The 19,334-nt window shown below is 39.4% G+C and overlaps 1 protein-coding gene across 1 annotated transcript; it reads left to right on the top strand.

The window, feature by feature from the left end:
* The first annotated feature begins 6,321 nt into the window (after nt 1-6,321).
* On the top strand, nt 6,322-19,289 carry ces3 (carboxylesterase 3). The gene is made up of 13 exons (XM_029523546.1): nt 6,322-6,388; nt 7,246-7,447; nt 7,546-7,684; nt 8,365-8,498; nt 8,647-8,800; nt 9,671-9,775; nt 10,593-10,694; nt 15,542-15,682; nt 15,786-15,866; nt 17,412-17,553; nt 17,736-17,885; nt 18,178-18,250; nt 19,106-19,289. The coding sequence occupies exons 1-13, from the start codon at nt 6,322-6,324 to the stop codon at nt 19,287-19,289; spliced, it is 1,674 nt and encodes a 557-aa protein (XP_029379406.1).
* Nucleotides 19,290-19,334: the final 45 nt, after the last annotated feature.

Raw genomic sequence — 19,334 nt, 5'->3', positions numbered from 1 at the left:
GGAAGAGCTATTCTTCTTCCAAGCCAACTGCAATCTCTCGTAAAAACCCATGAGGAGGAGGACTCCTCTGTGCCTATATCAATAAGGACTGGTGTACCAGTTGTTCCCAGATAACCACCATTTATCCAAACAGTGGAATAGCTGACACTGAAGTTCCAGCCACCCTACCTGCTGCAGTTATGTTTATTGTGACTGTGTATGCTCCCTTATTTGCTAAAACTGACCTGGCTCTTTGACAGCTACACAGCCACATCAATGAGCTCCAAAATAAGAATCTGGAAGCATTCTTTGTGGTGGTAAGGGAAACACTAAGCCGATGCACACTCTGATCAACCAGGTATAAACCAAAAGACGGGAAGCATACGGAGCTGTGCCCCGCCTCCACCTGGGCTTCTCACCTATTGCTATCATGCTGATTCCTGCTCATCATCCTGTGCTCAGATACCATAAGCCCACACAGAAGAACATCGCTGTCTGGCCTAATACAACTATTGCCATGATCCAGAATGGCTCTGAATGAACCAACTGGCAGATCTTCAGAAAATCTGCGATAAACAAGAGAAGCTTTGATCTGGAGAACTATAATGTCAGCCATCTGCAGTTTCATCAGTAAATGCCCCTCAGAGTGTCAGCTGTATATGTGAAGAGAACTCTGTAATGCATTAAACCCTGCAAAGCAGCAGGCCCAGACAACATTCCAGGAAGGGTGTTGAGAGACTGTTAATCAACTCATTAGCATGCACAAATATTTTTCACATCTCACTCTCCCAGTCTGTTGTGCAGTTTTGTCTTAAGACTGCCACTGTCTTCCCAAAAGTGCAACACCAAAAAGTATGAGTGACTATTGCCTGGTGGCTCTGACCCCAATACTGATGAAATCTGGTAACCACAATGACATATAGATATATAGATGAACACCAGTACAGCTGCAGGAACAGTCATCTACATCAGACACAATGTCACCTCACAAGTGTACCCCGCCCTCACCTGGAACGTTGGCTGGGATTGGGTCCAGACCCCCCCCCCCCCCCCCCCCCCGATCCCGACAGTAAAGCAGTAGAAGATTGATGGATAGTCACAACGCTCTCACTCTCCTGGAGAGTAAGGACTCTTATGTCAGGCCTTTTTCTGGACGTTAGTTCTGCGTTCAGTATGATCACTCAGCAGACTCTTGCCAATAAACTATTTCACATAACCGCCACAGAAAATCCATCAATAAGGTAAAAAGCTTCAAGTACTTTTGAGTCAACATTTCCAGTGACTTGAAGTGGACAACAAACACCTCAATTTTCCCTCTCCTCAGGGTTGGCTCATAGACAGGGTCTAAGATAACACAGTTATGATCAGAAGAACCAAGTGGTGCCAGTGCATAAGATTTATAAACCCCCATAATGGTGCCATAGTACAAATCTAGCACTCTGGCATGTCTGTCATACAATTCCCATATTGTCTTTTTTTAGACAATAAGATTTAAAGTCACCAAAGGTGAAATGGGGAGCATCAGGGGAAAAGACCTTCAATGATGCATCAGTTTAACAAGTGTGGATATATACTAGTGATGTGTCGGTCACAAACGATACAGCTCTTTGAAATGAACAACGGGAACCCGGATCCTGCCTGGCTTGGACTCGCTTAATTTTTTTTTTTTTTTTTCTCTTCTCAAGCCACATGTGATTGGTCAGCTACATGAGCACTGATCAGGAGGGGGAGTGGCAGGGGCTACACATGATGCATTTGAGTTTCATTGATCAAGCAAAGGCAGAATGGGTGACCAAGACTTCAGTCTACCCATGCCTTGCACATGTGATGGCACGGAGACTGCGTATTGTGGCCACAGCCGTCCCTGTTTTTCCTTTTTGTTTTACACGTTTTTATTTACTTTTATTGTGGTGTTATTGTTTTTATTTTGTTCTTTTTGTATTTTCGTTGTTTCACACTAAATAGTTTAAAATGGATGAATAAATAAGTATATAATCAGAGATTAGACCTTTTCTCCAATTGAGAAGGGTCTATGTTTTTGTACTTAACATGTATTTATTTTTTGGAGCACTCTGCTCCATGTTGAGTATAAAAAGATATATGAATAATGAACATTTCATATAATGTATGCTTTTTACATGTAGTAATTTGTTTTACATATAATTGTACATTATTTATGGTAATAAATTAATTTAAGCAACAAAAAAATCTGAGGAGTCACTTGAGAGCCGGCTCTTTTTAGTGAGCTGTGCCAAACGAACCAGCCAGCGTTAACCTGGAGACATGGAGCATCAGGTGGATCCTCATGGAGCGAAGAAGTCTGAGACACACCACCAATGAGCCTGGGGGCTACGTCCTTTGATACCACTCGGTGGAGAGGATCCCAAGTGGAGAGCCACACTTTTTGGCCAGCCTGGTAGGTTGGGCCCTCAGAGCACCACTGGTTAGTGGCGAGGGAGTAGTGATTGGCGGCACAGAGTAGGGCAGACCATGCTTGGGTCTTGGTACACCGAAAGCACTGGATGATGGACTGGACAAAGGAACAGGAGGCCTCGCTTTCCTGGGTGGGGAAAATAAGAGGATGCAACCCATAGGTGCACTGAAATGGTGAGAGGCCTGTATCAGAACAGGTGAGGATGTTGTGGGCGTATTCAACCCACAGGAGCTGTGATGACCATGATGAGGGGTTTTGGGAGAGCAGGACCATTTGACTGCAGGTGGATTACTAACCCTAACCCTTAGTAATGCTCACTCACATATATTTTATAGTTTACTCTTTCCCTTTCCCTACTTTTCCCTCTCCTGCAAAGAGGTGAAATGTATTGACAAAATCTGTGACAACAATTTTGTATCCCGAGTAGTTTCCATAATTCTCTAATAGTGCCTTTATTTTTGAGAAGCTTTCATTACATTGTCTTAAGAATATTAATATGTCATCCCCAAATATGCCCCCCCATTATCACCACTTTAACTTCTTCCTCCTTGTGACAGAGAGGGTGAGTGCGCACTATTTGTCCCGTTATTCATTCATAGCTTTCCTTATTTAGCCATGCTTGTCGTTGGTTTGGTCATTGTTTCAACATTTCTCTGTTGCATGAATAGTATCCCAGGTTTGTTTGCGTTTTGTATTATATTTGGTTCCAGCTAACATACAACAATAATTTCTGTTAAAATAAAACAGACAATTATTATTACGTTTAACATTGTTCATTTGTTCAGTTGAAGTTAATTTTCCCCTTTTTTCCCCACTTACCATACCCACCATGTGTTCCAGGGACAAAGGAGGAAGCAGCCAATCACTTCCTGTGCTTGTAACTTTAGTGATATCATTAGTGATGGCACTGGGTTAGACCAGGTATGGGGGGAGGTAGATTATTTGATGTGATGTATTATTGATTGTAGTTCATTTATTTATGGTTGAGAAGGCGTTTTCTCATGTGGTAATCAGTGTGTGTGTGTGTGTGTGTGTGTGTGTGTGTGTGTGTGTTTTTTAGTGCGAATTAGTGAACACAAATAACTTGGGTACTTATCTGTTGCCAAAAGAGATAACATATATCTCAGGAGGGAACAGCCCTGATAGAGGGGCCTATATTGTGTTTAGCTGCCAAGAGAGGGAGGCCATGTGTAGCTGTGTGCACATGTCGAGTAACGTTAAGTTATTATGAGTTTGGTGTTGTTCAGTTAAATTGAGTAAATTGCTTATTTAGTTTGTCTTCTGTTTTTTTTTTTTTGTGTGTGTTTTATGTGTTTTTTTTTGTATTGTATTTTGACCTGGCTGCTTCTTAAAAACACGTAAAAAAATTTTTTGCTTCCTGGACATTGTTTCCAACTCTGCCTCCTATCAATATCCATCTGCTTCTGGTCAGGCTTCCCACACGCCTGTCTAATGATCTGAACTAGTGGTTCAATAAACTGAAGAGATGCATGCATTCTAAATTTCGTTCATGAGACAAAATTTTGAACCTTTTCTATGCACTGTTGATAAATGAGGCCACAAGTCTATCACAAATAGTCCTCAAGCAGTCAGATGTTCATTTCAGTATAGTTTTTGGTTGGCATGAGGCCATGTCAAGATTTTTCATTTTTGCAAACATTTAGTGGCTATATTTGATGTAAGTATGAATGATTAATACTATGCCATGCTTGACAAAAGCTAATTTAACCACTGTTGGAATACAATCTTTAGTTTTTATATTTATCTGGCTCTCCTTATCCCAGATAACAAGGAGAAATAATTTAGAGTAAACACAAGAAAAAATGGACCAGACTCATTGACTAACTCCCTAACAACAAACTTCCGCCCTGCCCTATGTGCCCTAAAGATAATATCTATCTAAGCCAGTGGATGAGCAGTGATAGCTAACATGTCCTTGGGGTCATCAGGTGGGAACCTCCTTTCACTGGTGTTTCAACTAGTTAGGCCCACAACAACTCCAGGAGGCTAGACAGTGATCACTGCCGTCCCAGAGTCACCCCCCTAATGCCAGCCATTGCCGCTCCTCACACAAAGACAACTATCTCAAACAGCACTACTGTCAACTACTCTGACCTCTCGCCAACTGCCCCAGTGAAAGCGGGGTGGGGATACACACCCTGCTTCAGGTAGGGGGAAGAAATAGAATAGAAGAGGTGGAGATAAAAATACGGATGGGACACAGACCCTGGCTCAGGCAGGGGGGATGAAAGTTTAGAGGGTGCAGGAGGTGGAGGACAAGCTACACTAGCAGATTCAGCAAACAAACTCACCTGAACAGTCCTATATTAAAACCAAATCAAAACAATACAGGCCAACCCACCTGGACTAACTGCCTGGTTTCAAAGAGGCTCAAATAGGCCACACCCTCCACTTAAATACTCTTCCTCTGCCTGAATTCTTCCTCTGCTTCTCCCAAGAGTATGTCTGTCTTAAGGGCTCCCCCTGCTGGGCCCCCAGCTACTATTACTTCTTCTAATCCAAATCCACTGACTGGATCTTATTGCCTCATCTGACATTTCCTTCACTATTTTCCTCACCCTCTGTCCCCTTCCTCCTAACTCCCTCAACAAATGAACAACAGATCTGGCTACAAACCCTCGACAACCTACTTTTACTGGACAAATCCTAACCTTCCATCCTCACTGCTCAGCATCCTTACCTAGATCTGCATACCTGAGCTTTTTCCTTTCATATGTGTCTACAACTGAATCTTCCCACGGCACAGTCAGCTCTATGAAATATACTCTCATTCTACTCCTAGACCACAAAATTACATCAGGCCTTAGCTTTGTATAAGCTATTTCCTGGGGAACAACCAGCTAAATCCACCTGCATCTCCCAGTCACTAGCATCCTCTAAGCTGCCTTGCCTCCTTCTTATCTTATTAACGTTCCTTGCTTCTTGAACAAACTGAATTGCCACTCTCTTTGTCTTAGACCCTCCTAAATGTGCCTGCTTTTGCATATCTTCAATGCCTGCAGCTAAGCTTTTTAAAACTTGGTTATGTCACCACATATACCGTCCTCCCATTATCCCAGCACGGCCCAGTTTTCTCTTTTCACCTCTGTGACGAACAATGTTGTAGCAGAATTTCATCCAGCTGTCACAATATTCTGGACGACCTCTTAACTATCCAGGATCTTGCAGCAGCATGGCATGAGCCAGCAATGTAAGTGTTCCCTAATAACAGTCAGTAGTACTTATGATGAATACATGCTGCTGCTTCACACACATCTAATCATATAATCAGTGGAAATAGAAGCAATGTATTGGAGTAATAACTGTAATATTTGTAATATTTTCCACAGTTGGTTTACATTTCAGAGGGGATAAAATTGACAATGTTTTTTTCTCTAAAATTCAGAAACTCTCAGGTTCCCATTTCCTACAAGTAAGAGAGGAAGTAATACTGTGTGTATTGTATATTAAGCGTAAATGCTGAACACCAGTGAGCATTAGTGACCAAAGACCATGTTTTTGCAATTTCAACTCAAAGTCCACAGTCCTGTTGCATGGGGGTTGAATCAATGATGATATTAGTATTTAGGCTCAGCTGCTGTCGTGACATAACACGCTTGTTGTTGGTGTGTGTGTTGTGTGTGTTGTGTGTGATTATGTGCTGAAGGACAAGTTTAAATTATTTCAAAGAATCATGTGAGAGAATTTAGAAAGAGTTAGAGCATGGAATAGGACATGCATTCTTGCATTACAACTGTCCTTACAAGGACAAAAGTACATGTGTGGGCAAGCTTTTGTGTGTGTGTGCATTTGTGAGGGGAGGTACTACGGGCTGGGATAGGAAAAGCTGGCTCCCATTTCGCTCTGAAATAGATAGCAATTCTGTAACTTCTTTGAGTCTAGTCAGGATGAAAACAGCACTCTTCTTTGCTTATTTGCTTCCTGTGCTGACAAAGATAACTCAGGCAACACCAGGTAAGAAAACATATTAGTTCACTTCATATTAGCACTGCAAACTCTGATGCAGTAGGCAGCCCAACAGAAAATATATTATTATATTATTCCATTTTCTAATATTTTAAGGCCTAAGGAAAATAAGAAGATTTGTTGTCTATTATTTTTAATGCAATAAATAAATAAATAAAATAAAATAAAATAAAAAATTATTAAACCCACCTATCCACTGGATTTGCTAAATTGTTTGTGTGGTTTGTTTGTTGTTATGGCTGCTTGCACTCATGACTTTATACTATAAGTCTAGGTCTAAGTCTTTTCAGTCATCTTGGTCATAGTTCTCTGAGAAAGTTGAATCTATGGCAACTGGACATGGTTTGAGGACAGTTGATGATATATCACCTAATCTCAAGAGAGCCTATTGGACAGAGAGTCAACTTTCTCAGAAATGACTCAGTGTTGAATTAATTCAGAATTGGAGTTCAGTGGTTGAGGAAATATAAGTAATAAGTAAAATTTCCTTTACTCATATTGGACAGTCATTACTAATGTTTTCATAAACCAACATTGTATTATACAGTTTTGAAAAACAGAATGCAGCCTAAACAAATGAGGTTGACCAACTATAAAAATAGATACATCATGATAAAGCAGATCAAACCTCCCAGACAGTAAATGTCTCAGATTAATTTCTTACTGTCATTCACATTCTTACATGAGTGATGTTACTGTGACAGTAATCACTGTAGACATCACATCCACTGTTATGAACAATCTTGTTAAAATAAAATTTAAGTCTGAAGTTGAGTATATCATGGTAAAGCATGTTAACATTGGTATTGCCCTCTAACACACAAAACATGCACTTGTATCTTCAGCAGGGGGCATTGACCTGGTGGTTGCTCTGAAAAATGGCCAAATCAGAGGGGAATACATAACAGTAAAAGGCACAGAAAGGATGGTGAAGCAATATCTGGGAATCCCATTTGCTCGTCCCCCTGTGGGGCCCCTCCGTCTGGCTGCTCCACAGGATGTCGAGCCTTGGGAGGGGGAGAGAGATGGAACACAGCAGCCCCCCATGTAATACTGGGTGATACTTGGGGATCAAACTGAATTTTAATTTTATGAATTTTTCCACCTTGGATGACATACATTTCCTCTCTCTCTTCCTATCTAAGGTGCATCCAGGATCCAGAAATAGTTGTGAATGTTTCTAGGACCATGTCAATAGATTACACCCCACCAGAACTTTCAGAGGATTGTCTGTATTTGAATTTATACACTCCAGCTGAAGCAACAAGAGGAGACAAACTGCCGGTGAGTTAAAGCGCCAGTCTGTGCTGGGTATCTACAGTAAGGGCTCAAACAAACACATTCACTTTGTAAAGGAAGGGTGTAGCTCATGATAATGATGCGCTGGACTGTATTCTAGTTTAAGACGTTCATGTTCATTTGTTTTCAATACTTACGGCCCTGCATGTGCTTTCAGTACTTATAGATAAGTCATCAACTTTCAGTGCATTTTCCTCAGCCAGCTACCACTGTTCACAGGCCACCAAGTCACAATCCATCAGTTTCCACTGATAACACTCTCAGTGATTGCATTATACTTAACTGACACTTCAGTCCACCAGTATAATTTTCAGTGGAGTTTTTATTTTTTATTTTTTTGCTGTGGATGATTCATTTATATATCCTTTACCCCGACACTTAAATTTTTTAAAATCAGCTATTACAAAAGACATTTCACTGTTAATACACATTGCATTGTAACATTGTAACTGTTAATAATGCTTCTTCAGTAATGATATTAGACTTTGGTTGCAATGATCGTGCAATTACATAAAAAGCCTCTCTGAACTGAAGAGTTTTGTTCAACAGAAATCCCACTCTTGTTACTACATCAGAAGGTGGGTGATATATTACTGTCTGTTGTGTCTTTCAGTGTGAAGAGGTCAGCTGTTATCACCAAATTCCTGCACTGTGTTGTGTTTCAGGTAATGGTGTGGATTCATGGAGGAGGCCTAGCAATGGGTGCAGCCTCTCAGTATGATGGTGCTCCATTAGCTGCTTATGAAAACATAGTGATGGTTATCATTCAATATCGCCTCGGCATTCTGGGATTCATGAGGTAAAGAATTAGCTTGCCACAAATATTTCTGTGACAGGTTTTTTAACTGAAAACACCAACAGTATAACTGTCAGTTTTGCAGACTTTTCTAGATGAAATGTTTCTCAAAAACCCAAAGCAAATGTTGTGAATATTTCCTGTCTCAAAGCACTGGGGATGAACATTCTCAGGGCAACTACGGCTTCTTCGATCAGCTTGCAGCTCTGAAATGGGTGAAGGAAAATATTGAAGCATTTGGTGGAGACCCAGAAGCTGTCACAGTTGCTGGCGAATCTGCAGGAGGCATCAGTGCCTCCATACTGGTAAGAAAAGATACCACTGGGTGAAAAAGGTGTGCAGTTAAATGTCAACGACACCAGCAACCAATAGCAGGGATTTCATATTCCAAACACATATTTCATGTTATTTTGAAGTTATGGTGATTTTAAGTGAATGTAAACAATGAAATTTACTGTGAATGATAATATTTTTGTTTATGTTCATTTCTTAGGGCCCAAGCATTTGACAGCCTGAGAGACTTTGTGTTGCTATTATTATTATTATCCTTCCACAACTTTGAGAGGCTTTTTGGAGACTTTAACATACCCCAAAACTCATGAAATTTGGACAGCTTGTCAGGAATGCACAAACTTTTTGGTTGCAGAAAATGCGCGTGGCGTAGCACCTTCGCCAGGTTTCCCTATAAAACAAGAATTCCTCCATGTGAAACTCCATCATACATTGTAGATTCAGGTCGAAATCCACCATACAAGATCAGAGTCACACCCTGAACATGTTCATATGTCATGAGTCACGCTCAGGACACCACCTAATGGGAGCAGGAAGTGGCGAATTGTCCAATCAAATCTAACTTCACTACACAGGATCAGACTCCAACCCTCAGCCCATCCATGTGATCGTAGGAAGTCAGCCTCATTTCGTTGACATCATCCGATTTATGTGATATGTATAGGATGGGTTTGCCATATCCTACACTACAACATGATGCATAACTGGTGGGTGCTCTTTTGGGCCACATAGTGGACACAGGCTGAATGTTGCGTGCACGCCGCCCTTGGAGAAAGGTTTTGACATTTATTGCGTTTGGGTGAAGATGTGTTCATTAATAAGAATTATTATCATTATTAAGAACCGTTCATTAATATATATTATAATACTTTTCTCATGAACAGACACTGTCTCCTCAAGCCAAAGGATTGTTTCAGAGGGCAATTTTTCAAAGCGGAGTAGCAACTATTGGGACCTACACTACAAGCCATCCTTTGGTTTACGCCAAGGTACGTTATATGTGAAGTTTGTTAATTAGCATGTACAAAAAATTCACATACTCAATTTGTACACTCAAGAGCACTTCATCAGGAACACCATGCTAATTGGGTAGGTCTAAAATCCAGACCCTCTGTCAAGTCATTGAACATTTATTAACTGCACATACTCTATATGTATTTTAGTACATATATCTGGATTTAAAAAATTGGCCCCGTGTAGACTTATTTAGTTGCGTAATATGTAAAAACAAAATTCACATTATATTGAATTCTACATTATTCACACTATTGTTGGTCTACAATACATGCTAAGAAAAGAATTTGATCATTCACTCCCCAATTGTTGTACTGTTGTATTTTGATAGCTGTTTGCTAGAAAGAGCGGAGAAACTGGTGAAAGAAGCAGAAAGAAAGGGAAAATAATCACCCAAAACAGACAAAAAACTAACAAAAAAAATGGATGTCCTATTGACATCCAACATCAGCATAGCAGCATAGTGGTTAGTGCTGTTGCCCCACAAACAAACAAACGTTCTGTGAGGAGTTTACATTTTTTGTCAAACTTTGTATTGTCTCAGGAGTCAGACAGTAAGGGGCACACAACTCCATCATCACCTAATCAATCATACACAGAAATGACCGATATTTATCGATCCATGTGGGATCTATCTATATGCTTTCAATGCATTACAGAATTTCCTTTATTAACCTGAAAAGGATGGACAGCTATCAAATACTTTACAAATATATTGGGATGTAGGCTATATTATATACATACATATATGTGTGTGTGTGTTTTCTCAAGAATCTCTCTCTTTTTTATTAGCATGTTGCCAGTTTGACTGGATGCGACCGCAGCAGTACAGCAGAACTGGTTGAATGCATGAGGGGAAAAAGTAAAGATGAGTTAGTTGAGGCAACCAAAAAGGTAAATGGCCATTTAAAGACACACAATCAGATGCTAAAGATGTTCTTGATTTGATATTATTGTATTCCTGTATTGTTTTGTTTTTTTCAGATGCATTTCCTGGATCCTTTTATTTGGACAATGTAGTTAAAATTAAATTAGCTCAAAACTAACCAGAGACCTCATTAGTTTTACAAAGTTTCTGTGTGTCATTGAGGAGCTCTGGACAACAACTAAACCAAACTTCAAAAAGAAAAAAGTGTGTCATGTTATCTGTTGTTGCATGTTCTTAGTGTAAATGTTGCCATCTAAGTAATCAAAGGAAACCTGCTGTAGTCATTTGCAGAGAGAGTAGTAACCAACAGAAACAGCACTAACAGAAAAGACAACATTAAAAGAGGAATTCTATTTTTTCAGGCTCAATTTGAAATTTTAGATCCGAGTTGTTAAGCTTAACATTAAGCACAAGGTGGCAGCCAGTGAACACCTTTGATTACTGATGCACTGATGACATGATGAGGAATCAATGTAATAATACTCTCTCCTTGCTCCGAAAAACTCTCAGCTCAACTTTTCATGGATTCCATAATATGTAGAAAAGAATACTTTGAGCATCCTCCCCATCTTTGCATTACATAGGGTGAATAAAGTTCAGAACTGACAACTGGTGAAGTTGACTGAACTCACTGTTCATACAATCACTTAGATAGCTCCTTATTGTGTGTGACATGGGGCAAAATCCTACTAGCAGCCATGAGAAGATGGTCACTGTCAAAAATGACTGATCTTTGATTAGAGTACAGTTTTTTCTATTTGAATTGATGCAATTTACCCATTCATCTCATCATTCTTAATACAGATCCAAGAACAGTACATAATTTCACTACACAGACCAACATTTCTCATCATGCTTAAACACATCACCATTGTGTCACACACACACCTACTCACCTAAACAGTATAAATATTTATACACAACACTCAAATCCAAAAATTGCACACACAAAGCATAAAGTGCCACATAATCCTAACCATAGAAAATGAAACACTGCATTGAAAATACTAATGTTAAATCTTCTATATATTTTTTTTTATCTTAGTATGTTTCTAGGTGCAACATGTTCAAAATGTAAAGCTATTGTCTTCAACAAAACCTTTATAGATTTCCATAAAGTGTTGTAAACTCACAGTCCTGCACAGTCTGATAGGAAGAATTAAATGTTCACACTTTATTGTTACTTAATGTATCTATAATAGTTGGACCATATGGGGATTTGTACAAATATAAAAAAATCCATCTTACAGTAACCACCTCATTCCTCTCGTTCCTCTGTAAAAATGTCCCCTGTGATGTCTCTGTGGATGATTACTGACAAAGCAAATGGCATGCTTTATTCATTTTGCTCTTGCCTATCGTAGAGTAGTATGATACATCCCATTTCTACAATGCAGTGTAGTAAATGGCTGGCTAAGACCTACCAATATTCAAATAATACAATGCAGTTGTGGTAAATAACATATTTTACAGACAGTAAACATCAAACAGATGCATGCCATTTCTTTCAATTTCTGAAGATTTGAATGATAGAACTCTCCCTCGTGTTTGATTTGACTTTCAGTCCAGCCTTTCTCATAGTTAAAGTAACTCATTTATATTGTGAGGGATCGACTGACCTTGCATGTTTCAGCATGTGTGAGCGAGGTTTTGATTGTTTTAGGGGCTTTAGCACAGCGATTTCTAGTTGTGAGTAGTGTAGGCTATTATCTGTTCTGGGAACTGTATTAAAGGACGTAACCAGCATGCGTCTGATAAGTATATTTAATCCTGGACTTTTTCCCTTTCCAAACATATCTAGATAACCCTCTGTCCCATTCTAAAAACTATTTAAGTGGTATTTCAATTGGCAGGCACTGGAAGGAGTAAAGTAGTCTTGGCAAGATATTCAGCCTAATTGATTCTATCCTAGAGCTCAAACCCAGAGAGGGAACAACATTCCACCTTTGTATGCCTGATTTTATCTTTGAATTTAGGCATCCATAGTTAAGGTCAAACATCTTTGAAAAATAATCAGCAGTATCTCCCAGATACTTATACTTAATGAACACTGTATCCCATTTCCAAATACCTAACTTCTTAATCTCCATTGGTGGGTCGTAGTTAAAGGTTGAGTTTTACTAATAATGATTTTGTACCCAGAAACTACACTGTATTCCTTCAACATTTTAATAAATTTTAGGAGTGTTTGTGTGGGTTGTGCTATGCTAATCAGTAGATCATCTGCAAAAAGAGCCAATTTCTCTGCCCAGATGCCATTGTTATCCCTCATACCCGACTTCTGTCTGAGCCACTGGCTCAGTGGCTCAATGAAGAGGGCAAAGGGGAGTGGTGACATGCAACAGCCTTGTATCATTCCTCTTTGCAGTGTGAATGAATGAGTTAGATCTCCACTGACTTTTATCTTGGCTGTCGGTTTATCATATAGTGCTGCTAATGTATCAATTATAGTTGTATGAAAATCAAATTTTGTTAATACCTTATACAGGAAGGACCATCTCACTGAGTCAAATGCTTTCACTGCATCGAGACCAGCGGTTTTCAAGGAGTTTTTTGATTGGAAAGTCAATGAATTGCTGTGTGTGAAACATACAAAGCAACAATAATAACAGTAATAATAGTAATAATGATTGGGGGGGTAAAGAGGCGGCTGCATACTTATGTGTTCTCTTCGGGGAGGCTCACTATCCCACACTTTGAAAACCCCTGGTCTAGACTAATTAGTGTCTCTAGTTTTTTTGAATGACCTGTCTCATAACATGCAGTGTTTTCCTGATACTGTAGTCTCTGTCTGATCAAGCCTGTCCGGTCTTCGTGTATTAGGTCTGGTAGAATCAATTCTATTCTTTTGGATAGAATAGAGGTGAACAGTGTATAGTGAATCTTTAAAACACTTACTGGGTGATAGTTCCTACACTCAAGTTTATCCTTTCCCTCTTTAGGAATGATAGATATTATTGTGTTCCTCCATAAGGGGGGATCTTTTTCATTTCCAGCACCCAAATGAATGTTTTTAAGAGTGTTGGAGGTAATTGGGCCTGTATTATTTTATACCATTCTGGGGTGAAACCATCAGTCCCCAAGGGACTTTCCTCCTTTCAGCCTTCCAATTGCTGACTGTAGTTCTTCTTTTGTTATTTTGGATGTCAACCTATCAATTTATTCTTTTGTGACCTTGGGCAGGTGTATCAAAGATTAAAAAAAAAGCATCTATCTGGTGATTATCTTTTGATTGGGGTTGAGAATATAATGCTTTATAGTCGTTTTCAAAACATTGTTGAATTTTCTCCATATTGGTTTCTATCTCATCTGTTGTGGAGTTTCTTAATTTGTGTATAGTTCTGTCTGCTTGTTGCTTACGTAGCTTATATGATAGAAACTTCAATGATTTTCCCCCTACCTCATAGTACTGTTGTTTCAAGAACAAACTTTTAAAATGGTACAGTTCTACCATTTGAGGAGTCCAATTTTGGGTTTAATCGAAAATTAAAGTCCCCGCTGCATATTGAAATCCCTTGACTTTTTGTTGTCATTAATTCAAATAGATGTTTGTAGACATGCCAATCGCTACCAGGAAGAATATATGCATTTATGAGACTTGTCACTATTCCCTCTATTTTATCCGTAATTATAACATTTCTACCTTCCTTATCCTTATAGTCGAGATATGTTCATAATTTAATGCACTGGATATCAGAAATGCCACCCCTTTCTGTTTCCCAAATCATGTGAAGAAAAAAAATGTTTAAAATCCATTTTATATAATTTAGCATACTCTGAGTCATCTAGGTGGGTTTCTTGCAATAATCTATCGTGTTATAGGTTCTGGTTCCCTCTTTGAACTTAACAGCTTTCCCAGCCTGGCTGGTAAAAGAGTCTGGAACTGAACTTTATTATGTTTCAGAACCTTGCGGACCTCTGTGTATTCTCTCTGTTTTTTTAGAACAAGAGGTGGGTAGTTGTTATCCAGGTTTATTTGGTTCCCCTGCCAAGTAAATCTTTAACTCTGTCATGCCTTGCGATCACTTAGTCTTTTGTTTTGAAGTTTAAGAACTTCACGATGATAGAACGAGGTGGATCAGCGGTGTGCTCTTTTGATCTGTAGATCTGGCATGTCTTCGGATAAACCAAGTCCCTCACGTAACAGCTTATTCGCGAATACCCTCATTGTTGGTGACTTATTCTTCAGCCCCTCCGGAACCCCATAAATCCTTACATTTTCAAGTCTGGAGCGATTCTCTGGGTCCATTAGCTTGTCCTCTACCTTCATATGTAGATTTAACATCTCCATGATGACTTTTTCCATGTTATGAATCCTCTCCTCCACTTTCTCGATTCTTCCCTCTGTTTCATGCAATCTGGCAATCACTCATCTTTTATGACTCCAATTGTTCTCTATTTTCCTGGCATAACCCTCTCAACTCTCTCAAGATAAGTTCCAGGTCGGCCATGTCTTGGCCTCACCACTCGCTAGCATGTACTGCTAATGTTTACCTTTGCTGTGTCTCGTCCTTGTCTCCCGTTTCTTCTCTCTACTAGTTTTTTGCTCAGTGTTGGGTAGACAACTGGCCCCAGTTCTTAATGGTTTTCAGAGCGATTTACTTTGTTTATATTGGGGTATTTCAACATTTGTTTTGGCTCGGTTGGGGACCTCCCCTACTATGCGCCCATCTTGGTAATGATCCAACCAGAAGTCCCTATCTGTACGGTTTTATGCATTGTACTGATTGGATGATTGTGTGGATAATCATGAGTACAGCTGTTCCTAATGCTTGCTGAGTGAAGTGTCATTGATGTTCTGTGTTGTGTTTAGATGAAAATCTACCTGGGAGCTGTGGTGGATGGTCTGTTTCTAACTGATACAGCAGAGGAGCTTCTAAAGAGGAAGGAACTATTACAGATTCCAGTGATAATGGGAATAACTAACCACGAGTTTGGATGGATCCTGCCTCAGGTACGGAGCACACATCTCAGTTCTTTGATTTTGAATATTTAAACATCGTAAAATTTGTCCTGTCTGTAACTAACAGCGAAACATTGTTCCATATTTACCACAGAGCTTTGCTCCACCTGGCTGGGAGAACGGCATGGACAGAGAGTCTGTGCTGGCAGTGGTGAATATGTTCAATCCTTCAGGGGTGAGCTCTGAGTTGACCATGATTTCTTTCATTGATAATACTTCTGAAATGACAGTGAAAGTATGAATCATTTTCATACTGCTAAAAACATTCATTAGCTGCTGTTGCCAGTCTTATGAAAAACACGCTGTTTTAGCTCAGGCTCAGAAATAGTATCAGGATAAATTTAATAATCAGCATAATATTCAATTTCTCATTATTGAAACCAGTAACCTTCTAGCAGTTGCCAAACACCGTCAGGTGGCACCTTCTCGCCATAACCCCTCCACCATTAACAGCATACAATCACTTAATTCCAGGCTTTTGAAAAATTTGCTTCCACTGAGTAGCTGCAAGTGTGGTAGTTTTTGAGGTTAATCTACTACAACTACTATTACTACTATCCAGACAAGACCACCAATTTGGTCTGTGCTCCAGAGCTGCAGTCGGTGTTTTAAATGCCAAACGTTCCGGTCCTTGTGTGTGTTGTTGTGACTGAAGTGGTGTAGTACTTCTAAAATTTGTGGCCAATATCTTGGTCAGAAAGTGCAGAATTAACAGCAACAACTTCAGTAAATTCTTCGGCTTTACACACTACATGCTCTGGGTCAGCAGGTCCCACTTCCGCATACTCTGCAAGGTCTAAAATGTCTTATATATATATAATTATAATGAACTGGTGTTTTAATGAATTAATGAAACATTTAAGTCATTGTTTAAATATTTATTTATATATTTCATTTTGCCCCTCTTGATCCTCCTTAGACATCAGCCTCATACTTAACATGAAAACCAACGTTTTTCAAAACACCTGATCTGAAGCTTCGGTCTCAGACGTATTAGCGGCATTAGCCATGTTGCTTCACTTGTAACTTCTCAGCACTTTGTTTTTGTCTGAATGAATGAATGAATGAATGAATGAATGAATGAGGGAGGGACTAAGGCCGCATAGTTCACATTCACTGAGCTTTCAGCACAGAGCATTGTCACAAGTTGATAAAATAAATGTTCGGCAGCACGGCGGTGTAATGGTTAGCGCTGTATGACCACAATAAGAAGGTCGTGTGTTCGGTTCCTTTCTGTGCAGAGTTTGCATGTTCTCCCTGTGTCTGCGTGGGTTTCCTCCCACCGTCCAAAGAAGGATGTATAGGTTAACTGGCGATTCCAAATTGACCGTGAGTGTGAGTGGTTGTTTGTCTCTGTATGTCCTTGAGTGTTGGCCCTGCAATGGAATGGCGACCCGTCCAGGGTGTACCCTGTGAGCTGGGATTGGCTCCAGCAGCCCTGCAACCTGGATATGGATGAAAATGAGTGAGTGTGTTGTTCGGTTCACAATGCATTCCAAACCACTGTAAACCAAACCACTGTATCGAACGGTTCAATACAGCTGCGTATACTATTGCACCCCTAGCAGATATCAGGTAAAATAGTAGGTCACACCAACTTTTTCCAGCAGCTCCCACGTATGTTCTTCAGGTCATGCAATCATACCTCATTTTGATTGGTTTACACAAAATAGCACTACGTCATAGATATATAATGGGTTGGTTTTTTTCAATGTTCCAGGTCTCTGCTGCCAACAGCATGATTGTAGACGAATACTTGAAAGACAATAAAACACCTGAGGAGATTAGAGATGGATTCACTGAAATTATGAGTGACCTGCTTATGACACTGCCTGTTGTCAGCGTGGCTGGATACCACATTGGTCAGTGACGCTCTTAAGTTTGATTTTCAACCTGGTGTAGTAAAAGCAGCACAATTAACAATCATATTGCAGTGAACAATAATCATTATCTCTAAGACTAGGATAATCATTTTTTGTGAAGATCAAAATTTTTTTTATGTTAGTTTCAACCCTAGCTTTTGTCTTTTCTTGTTTTTGTTTAGATGCAGATATTCCAGTGTACATGTATGAGTTTGTGTACCGTGCTGACGTATACAAACAGAGCAGACCCAGCTTTGTGAAGGCAGATCATGCAGATGATGTTGGTTTTGTTTTTGGTGGTTGTTTCTGGAGTGGACATATAAAAATCACAGGTAGGTATAATGCACAGTAGTATATAATTGCACTCCTTAAAAAGGATATGCTTATTTTTGTGCATATTTGCGAGATCTAAGTAGCTTAATATTAACTGATGATCAAGTGATTCCAAGTCATAACACAACTCTGGAATTAGGTGGACTGAATGAAGATTGAATTTACTGAAAGTCCATATACCTACAACACTTTGCACTGCAGTCAGCTTAGGGAAATACAATAAATATATATACTAAATAATAATTCATTATTTAATTTTGTGATTAAAAACCCATCTTATTCCAACTTCAGGCAACATAACCAAGGAAGATGAGAGAATGTGTAGAACCATGATGGCCTACTGGGCCAATTTTGCCCGTTCTGGGTGAGTAAACACTTTGGACAAAGTCATTAAAGCTGCATTAATCTGGGACAGCCCCTGATGAATGATCGCCTGATTGCAGATAATTTCAGCTCTGCAGATATTTTAGCATCTTTCAGGTCATTACTTTGCTTTAATGGCCTCAAAGTCACTGTACCTAGTAAGCTAGAGGAATTAATATTAATAACATTTTGAGAGGATCAAGACACAGCATGAGCCAATGATACCATTTAGTAATTTCTTTATTTTGTACATCCCCCAGCTATGTGATACAGAAATTTCTGCTAGTACTTGCCAAGTAAGAAAAAACATAACCATGCCAATGTTTCTCTACTGACATGCTAATATTCGCTGGCAACATTTGGCAGAAATATATCAGTGAGGTTCATGCTCCAAGAAATACCATGACAAAACAGAGCAAAATGATGATAGTAAGCAGAATGTACACGCATTCAACATAATACATCCAAGCCAGGATGTAGCAGCAGCGAATGTTCACAGGATACTGGCAAATAAAGACTTTGAAACAAATTAATAAAAATATATATGGTTGAAATCAAAATTTTGGTTTATATTATGCAGAATATGCAAGCATGAAGAAGCAAAGAAATACAACAGATATAAGCATATCGCATAATGAGCAAGAAAGAGGTTAATTTGAATCATTTAAAATTGGCATTTTAAATTAGTCAAAATCATTCAGGGTGTGAACAGTTACTATGCTCTTTAAATAATAAGACTATTAAAAAAATATATACTAATTTGAAAGACTCACTGTCATAAATCAATAGTGAAGATGCAATTGATTTACTTGCTTGCTGCGTAATATGTAACTAGCATGATTGAATATCTTCTCAGCTCTCCCAATGGTCCTGGTCTGGTCAACTGGCCTCAGTATTCCAGACAGAACCAGGAGTATATGGAGCTGGGCCTTGTACAGACCATGAGACATAAATTGAAGAAGGACAGGGTCCATTTTGCTACTGTCACCCTTCCTCAGAAGCTGGAACAGTTGGCAGCAGCGGCCAAGAGTGGAAACTGAGCTCCACAACTTTCAACATTTTTCATGTTGAGCCAAAGTCTGAGA

This window comes from Echeneis naucrates, chromosome 16 (assembly GCF_900963305.1).
Source record: "Echeneis naucrates chromosome 16, fEcheNa1.1, whole genome shotgun sequence".
In the NCBI taxonomy this organism is placed as follows: Eukaryota; Metazoa; Chordata; class Actinopteri; order Carangiformes; family Echeneidae; genus Echeneis; species Echeneis naucrates.
This window is presented reverse-complemented; position numbering and strand designations above follow the sequence as displayed.

What these genes read in the sequence shown, in the direction of transcription:
- ces3 (XM_029523546.1), top strand. Translation starts at nt 6,322, where the DNA reads ATGAAAACAGCACTCTTCTTTGCTTATTTGCTTCCTGTGCTGACAAAG. An exon ending in GGCATTCTGGGATTCATGAG is followed by an intron (nt 8,499 to 8,646) that starts GTAAAGAATTAG and finishes CCTGTCTCAAAG; the next exon opens with CACTGGGGATGAACATTCTC. An exon ending in ATCCTTTGGTTTACGCCAAG is followed by an intron (nt 9,776 to 10,592) that starts GTACGTTATATG and finishes CTTTTTTATTAG; the next exon opens with CATGTTGCCAGTTTGACTGG.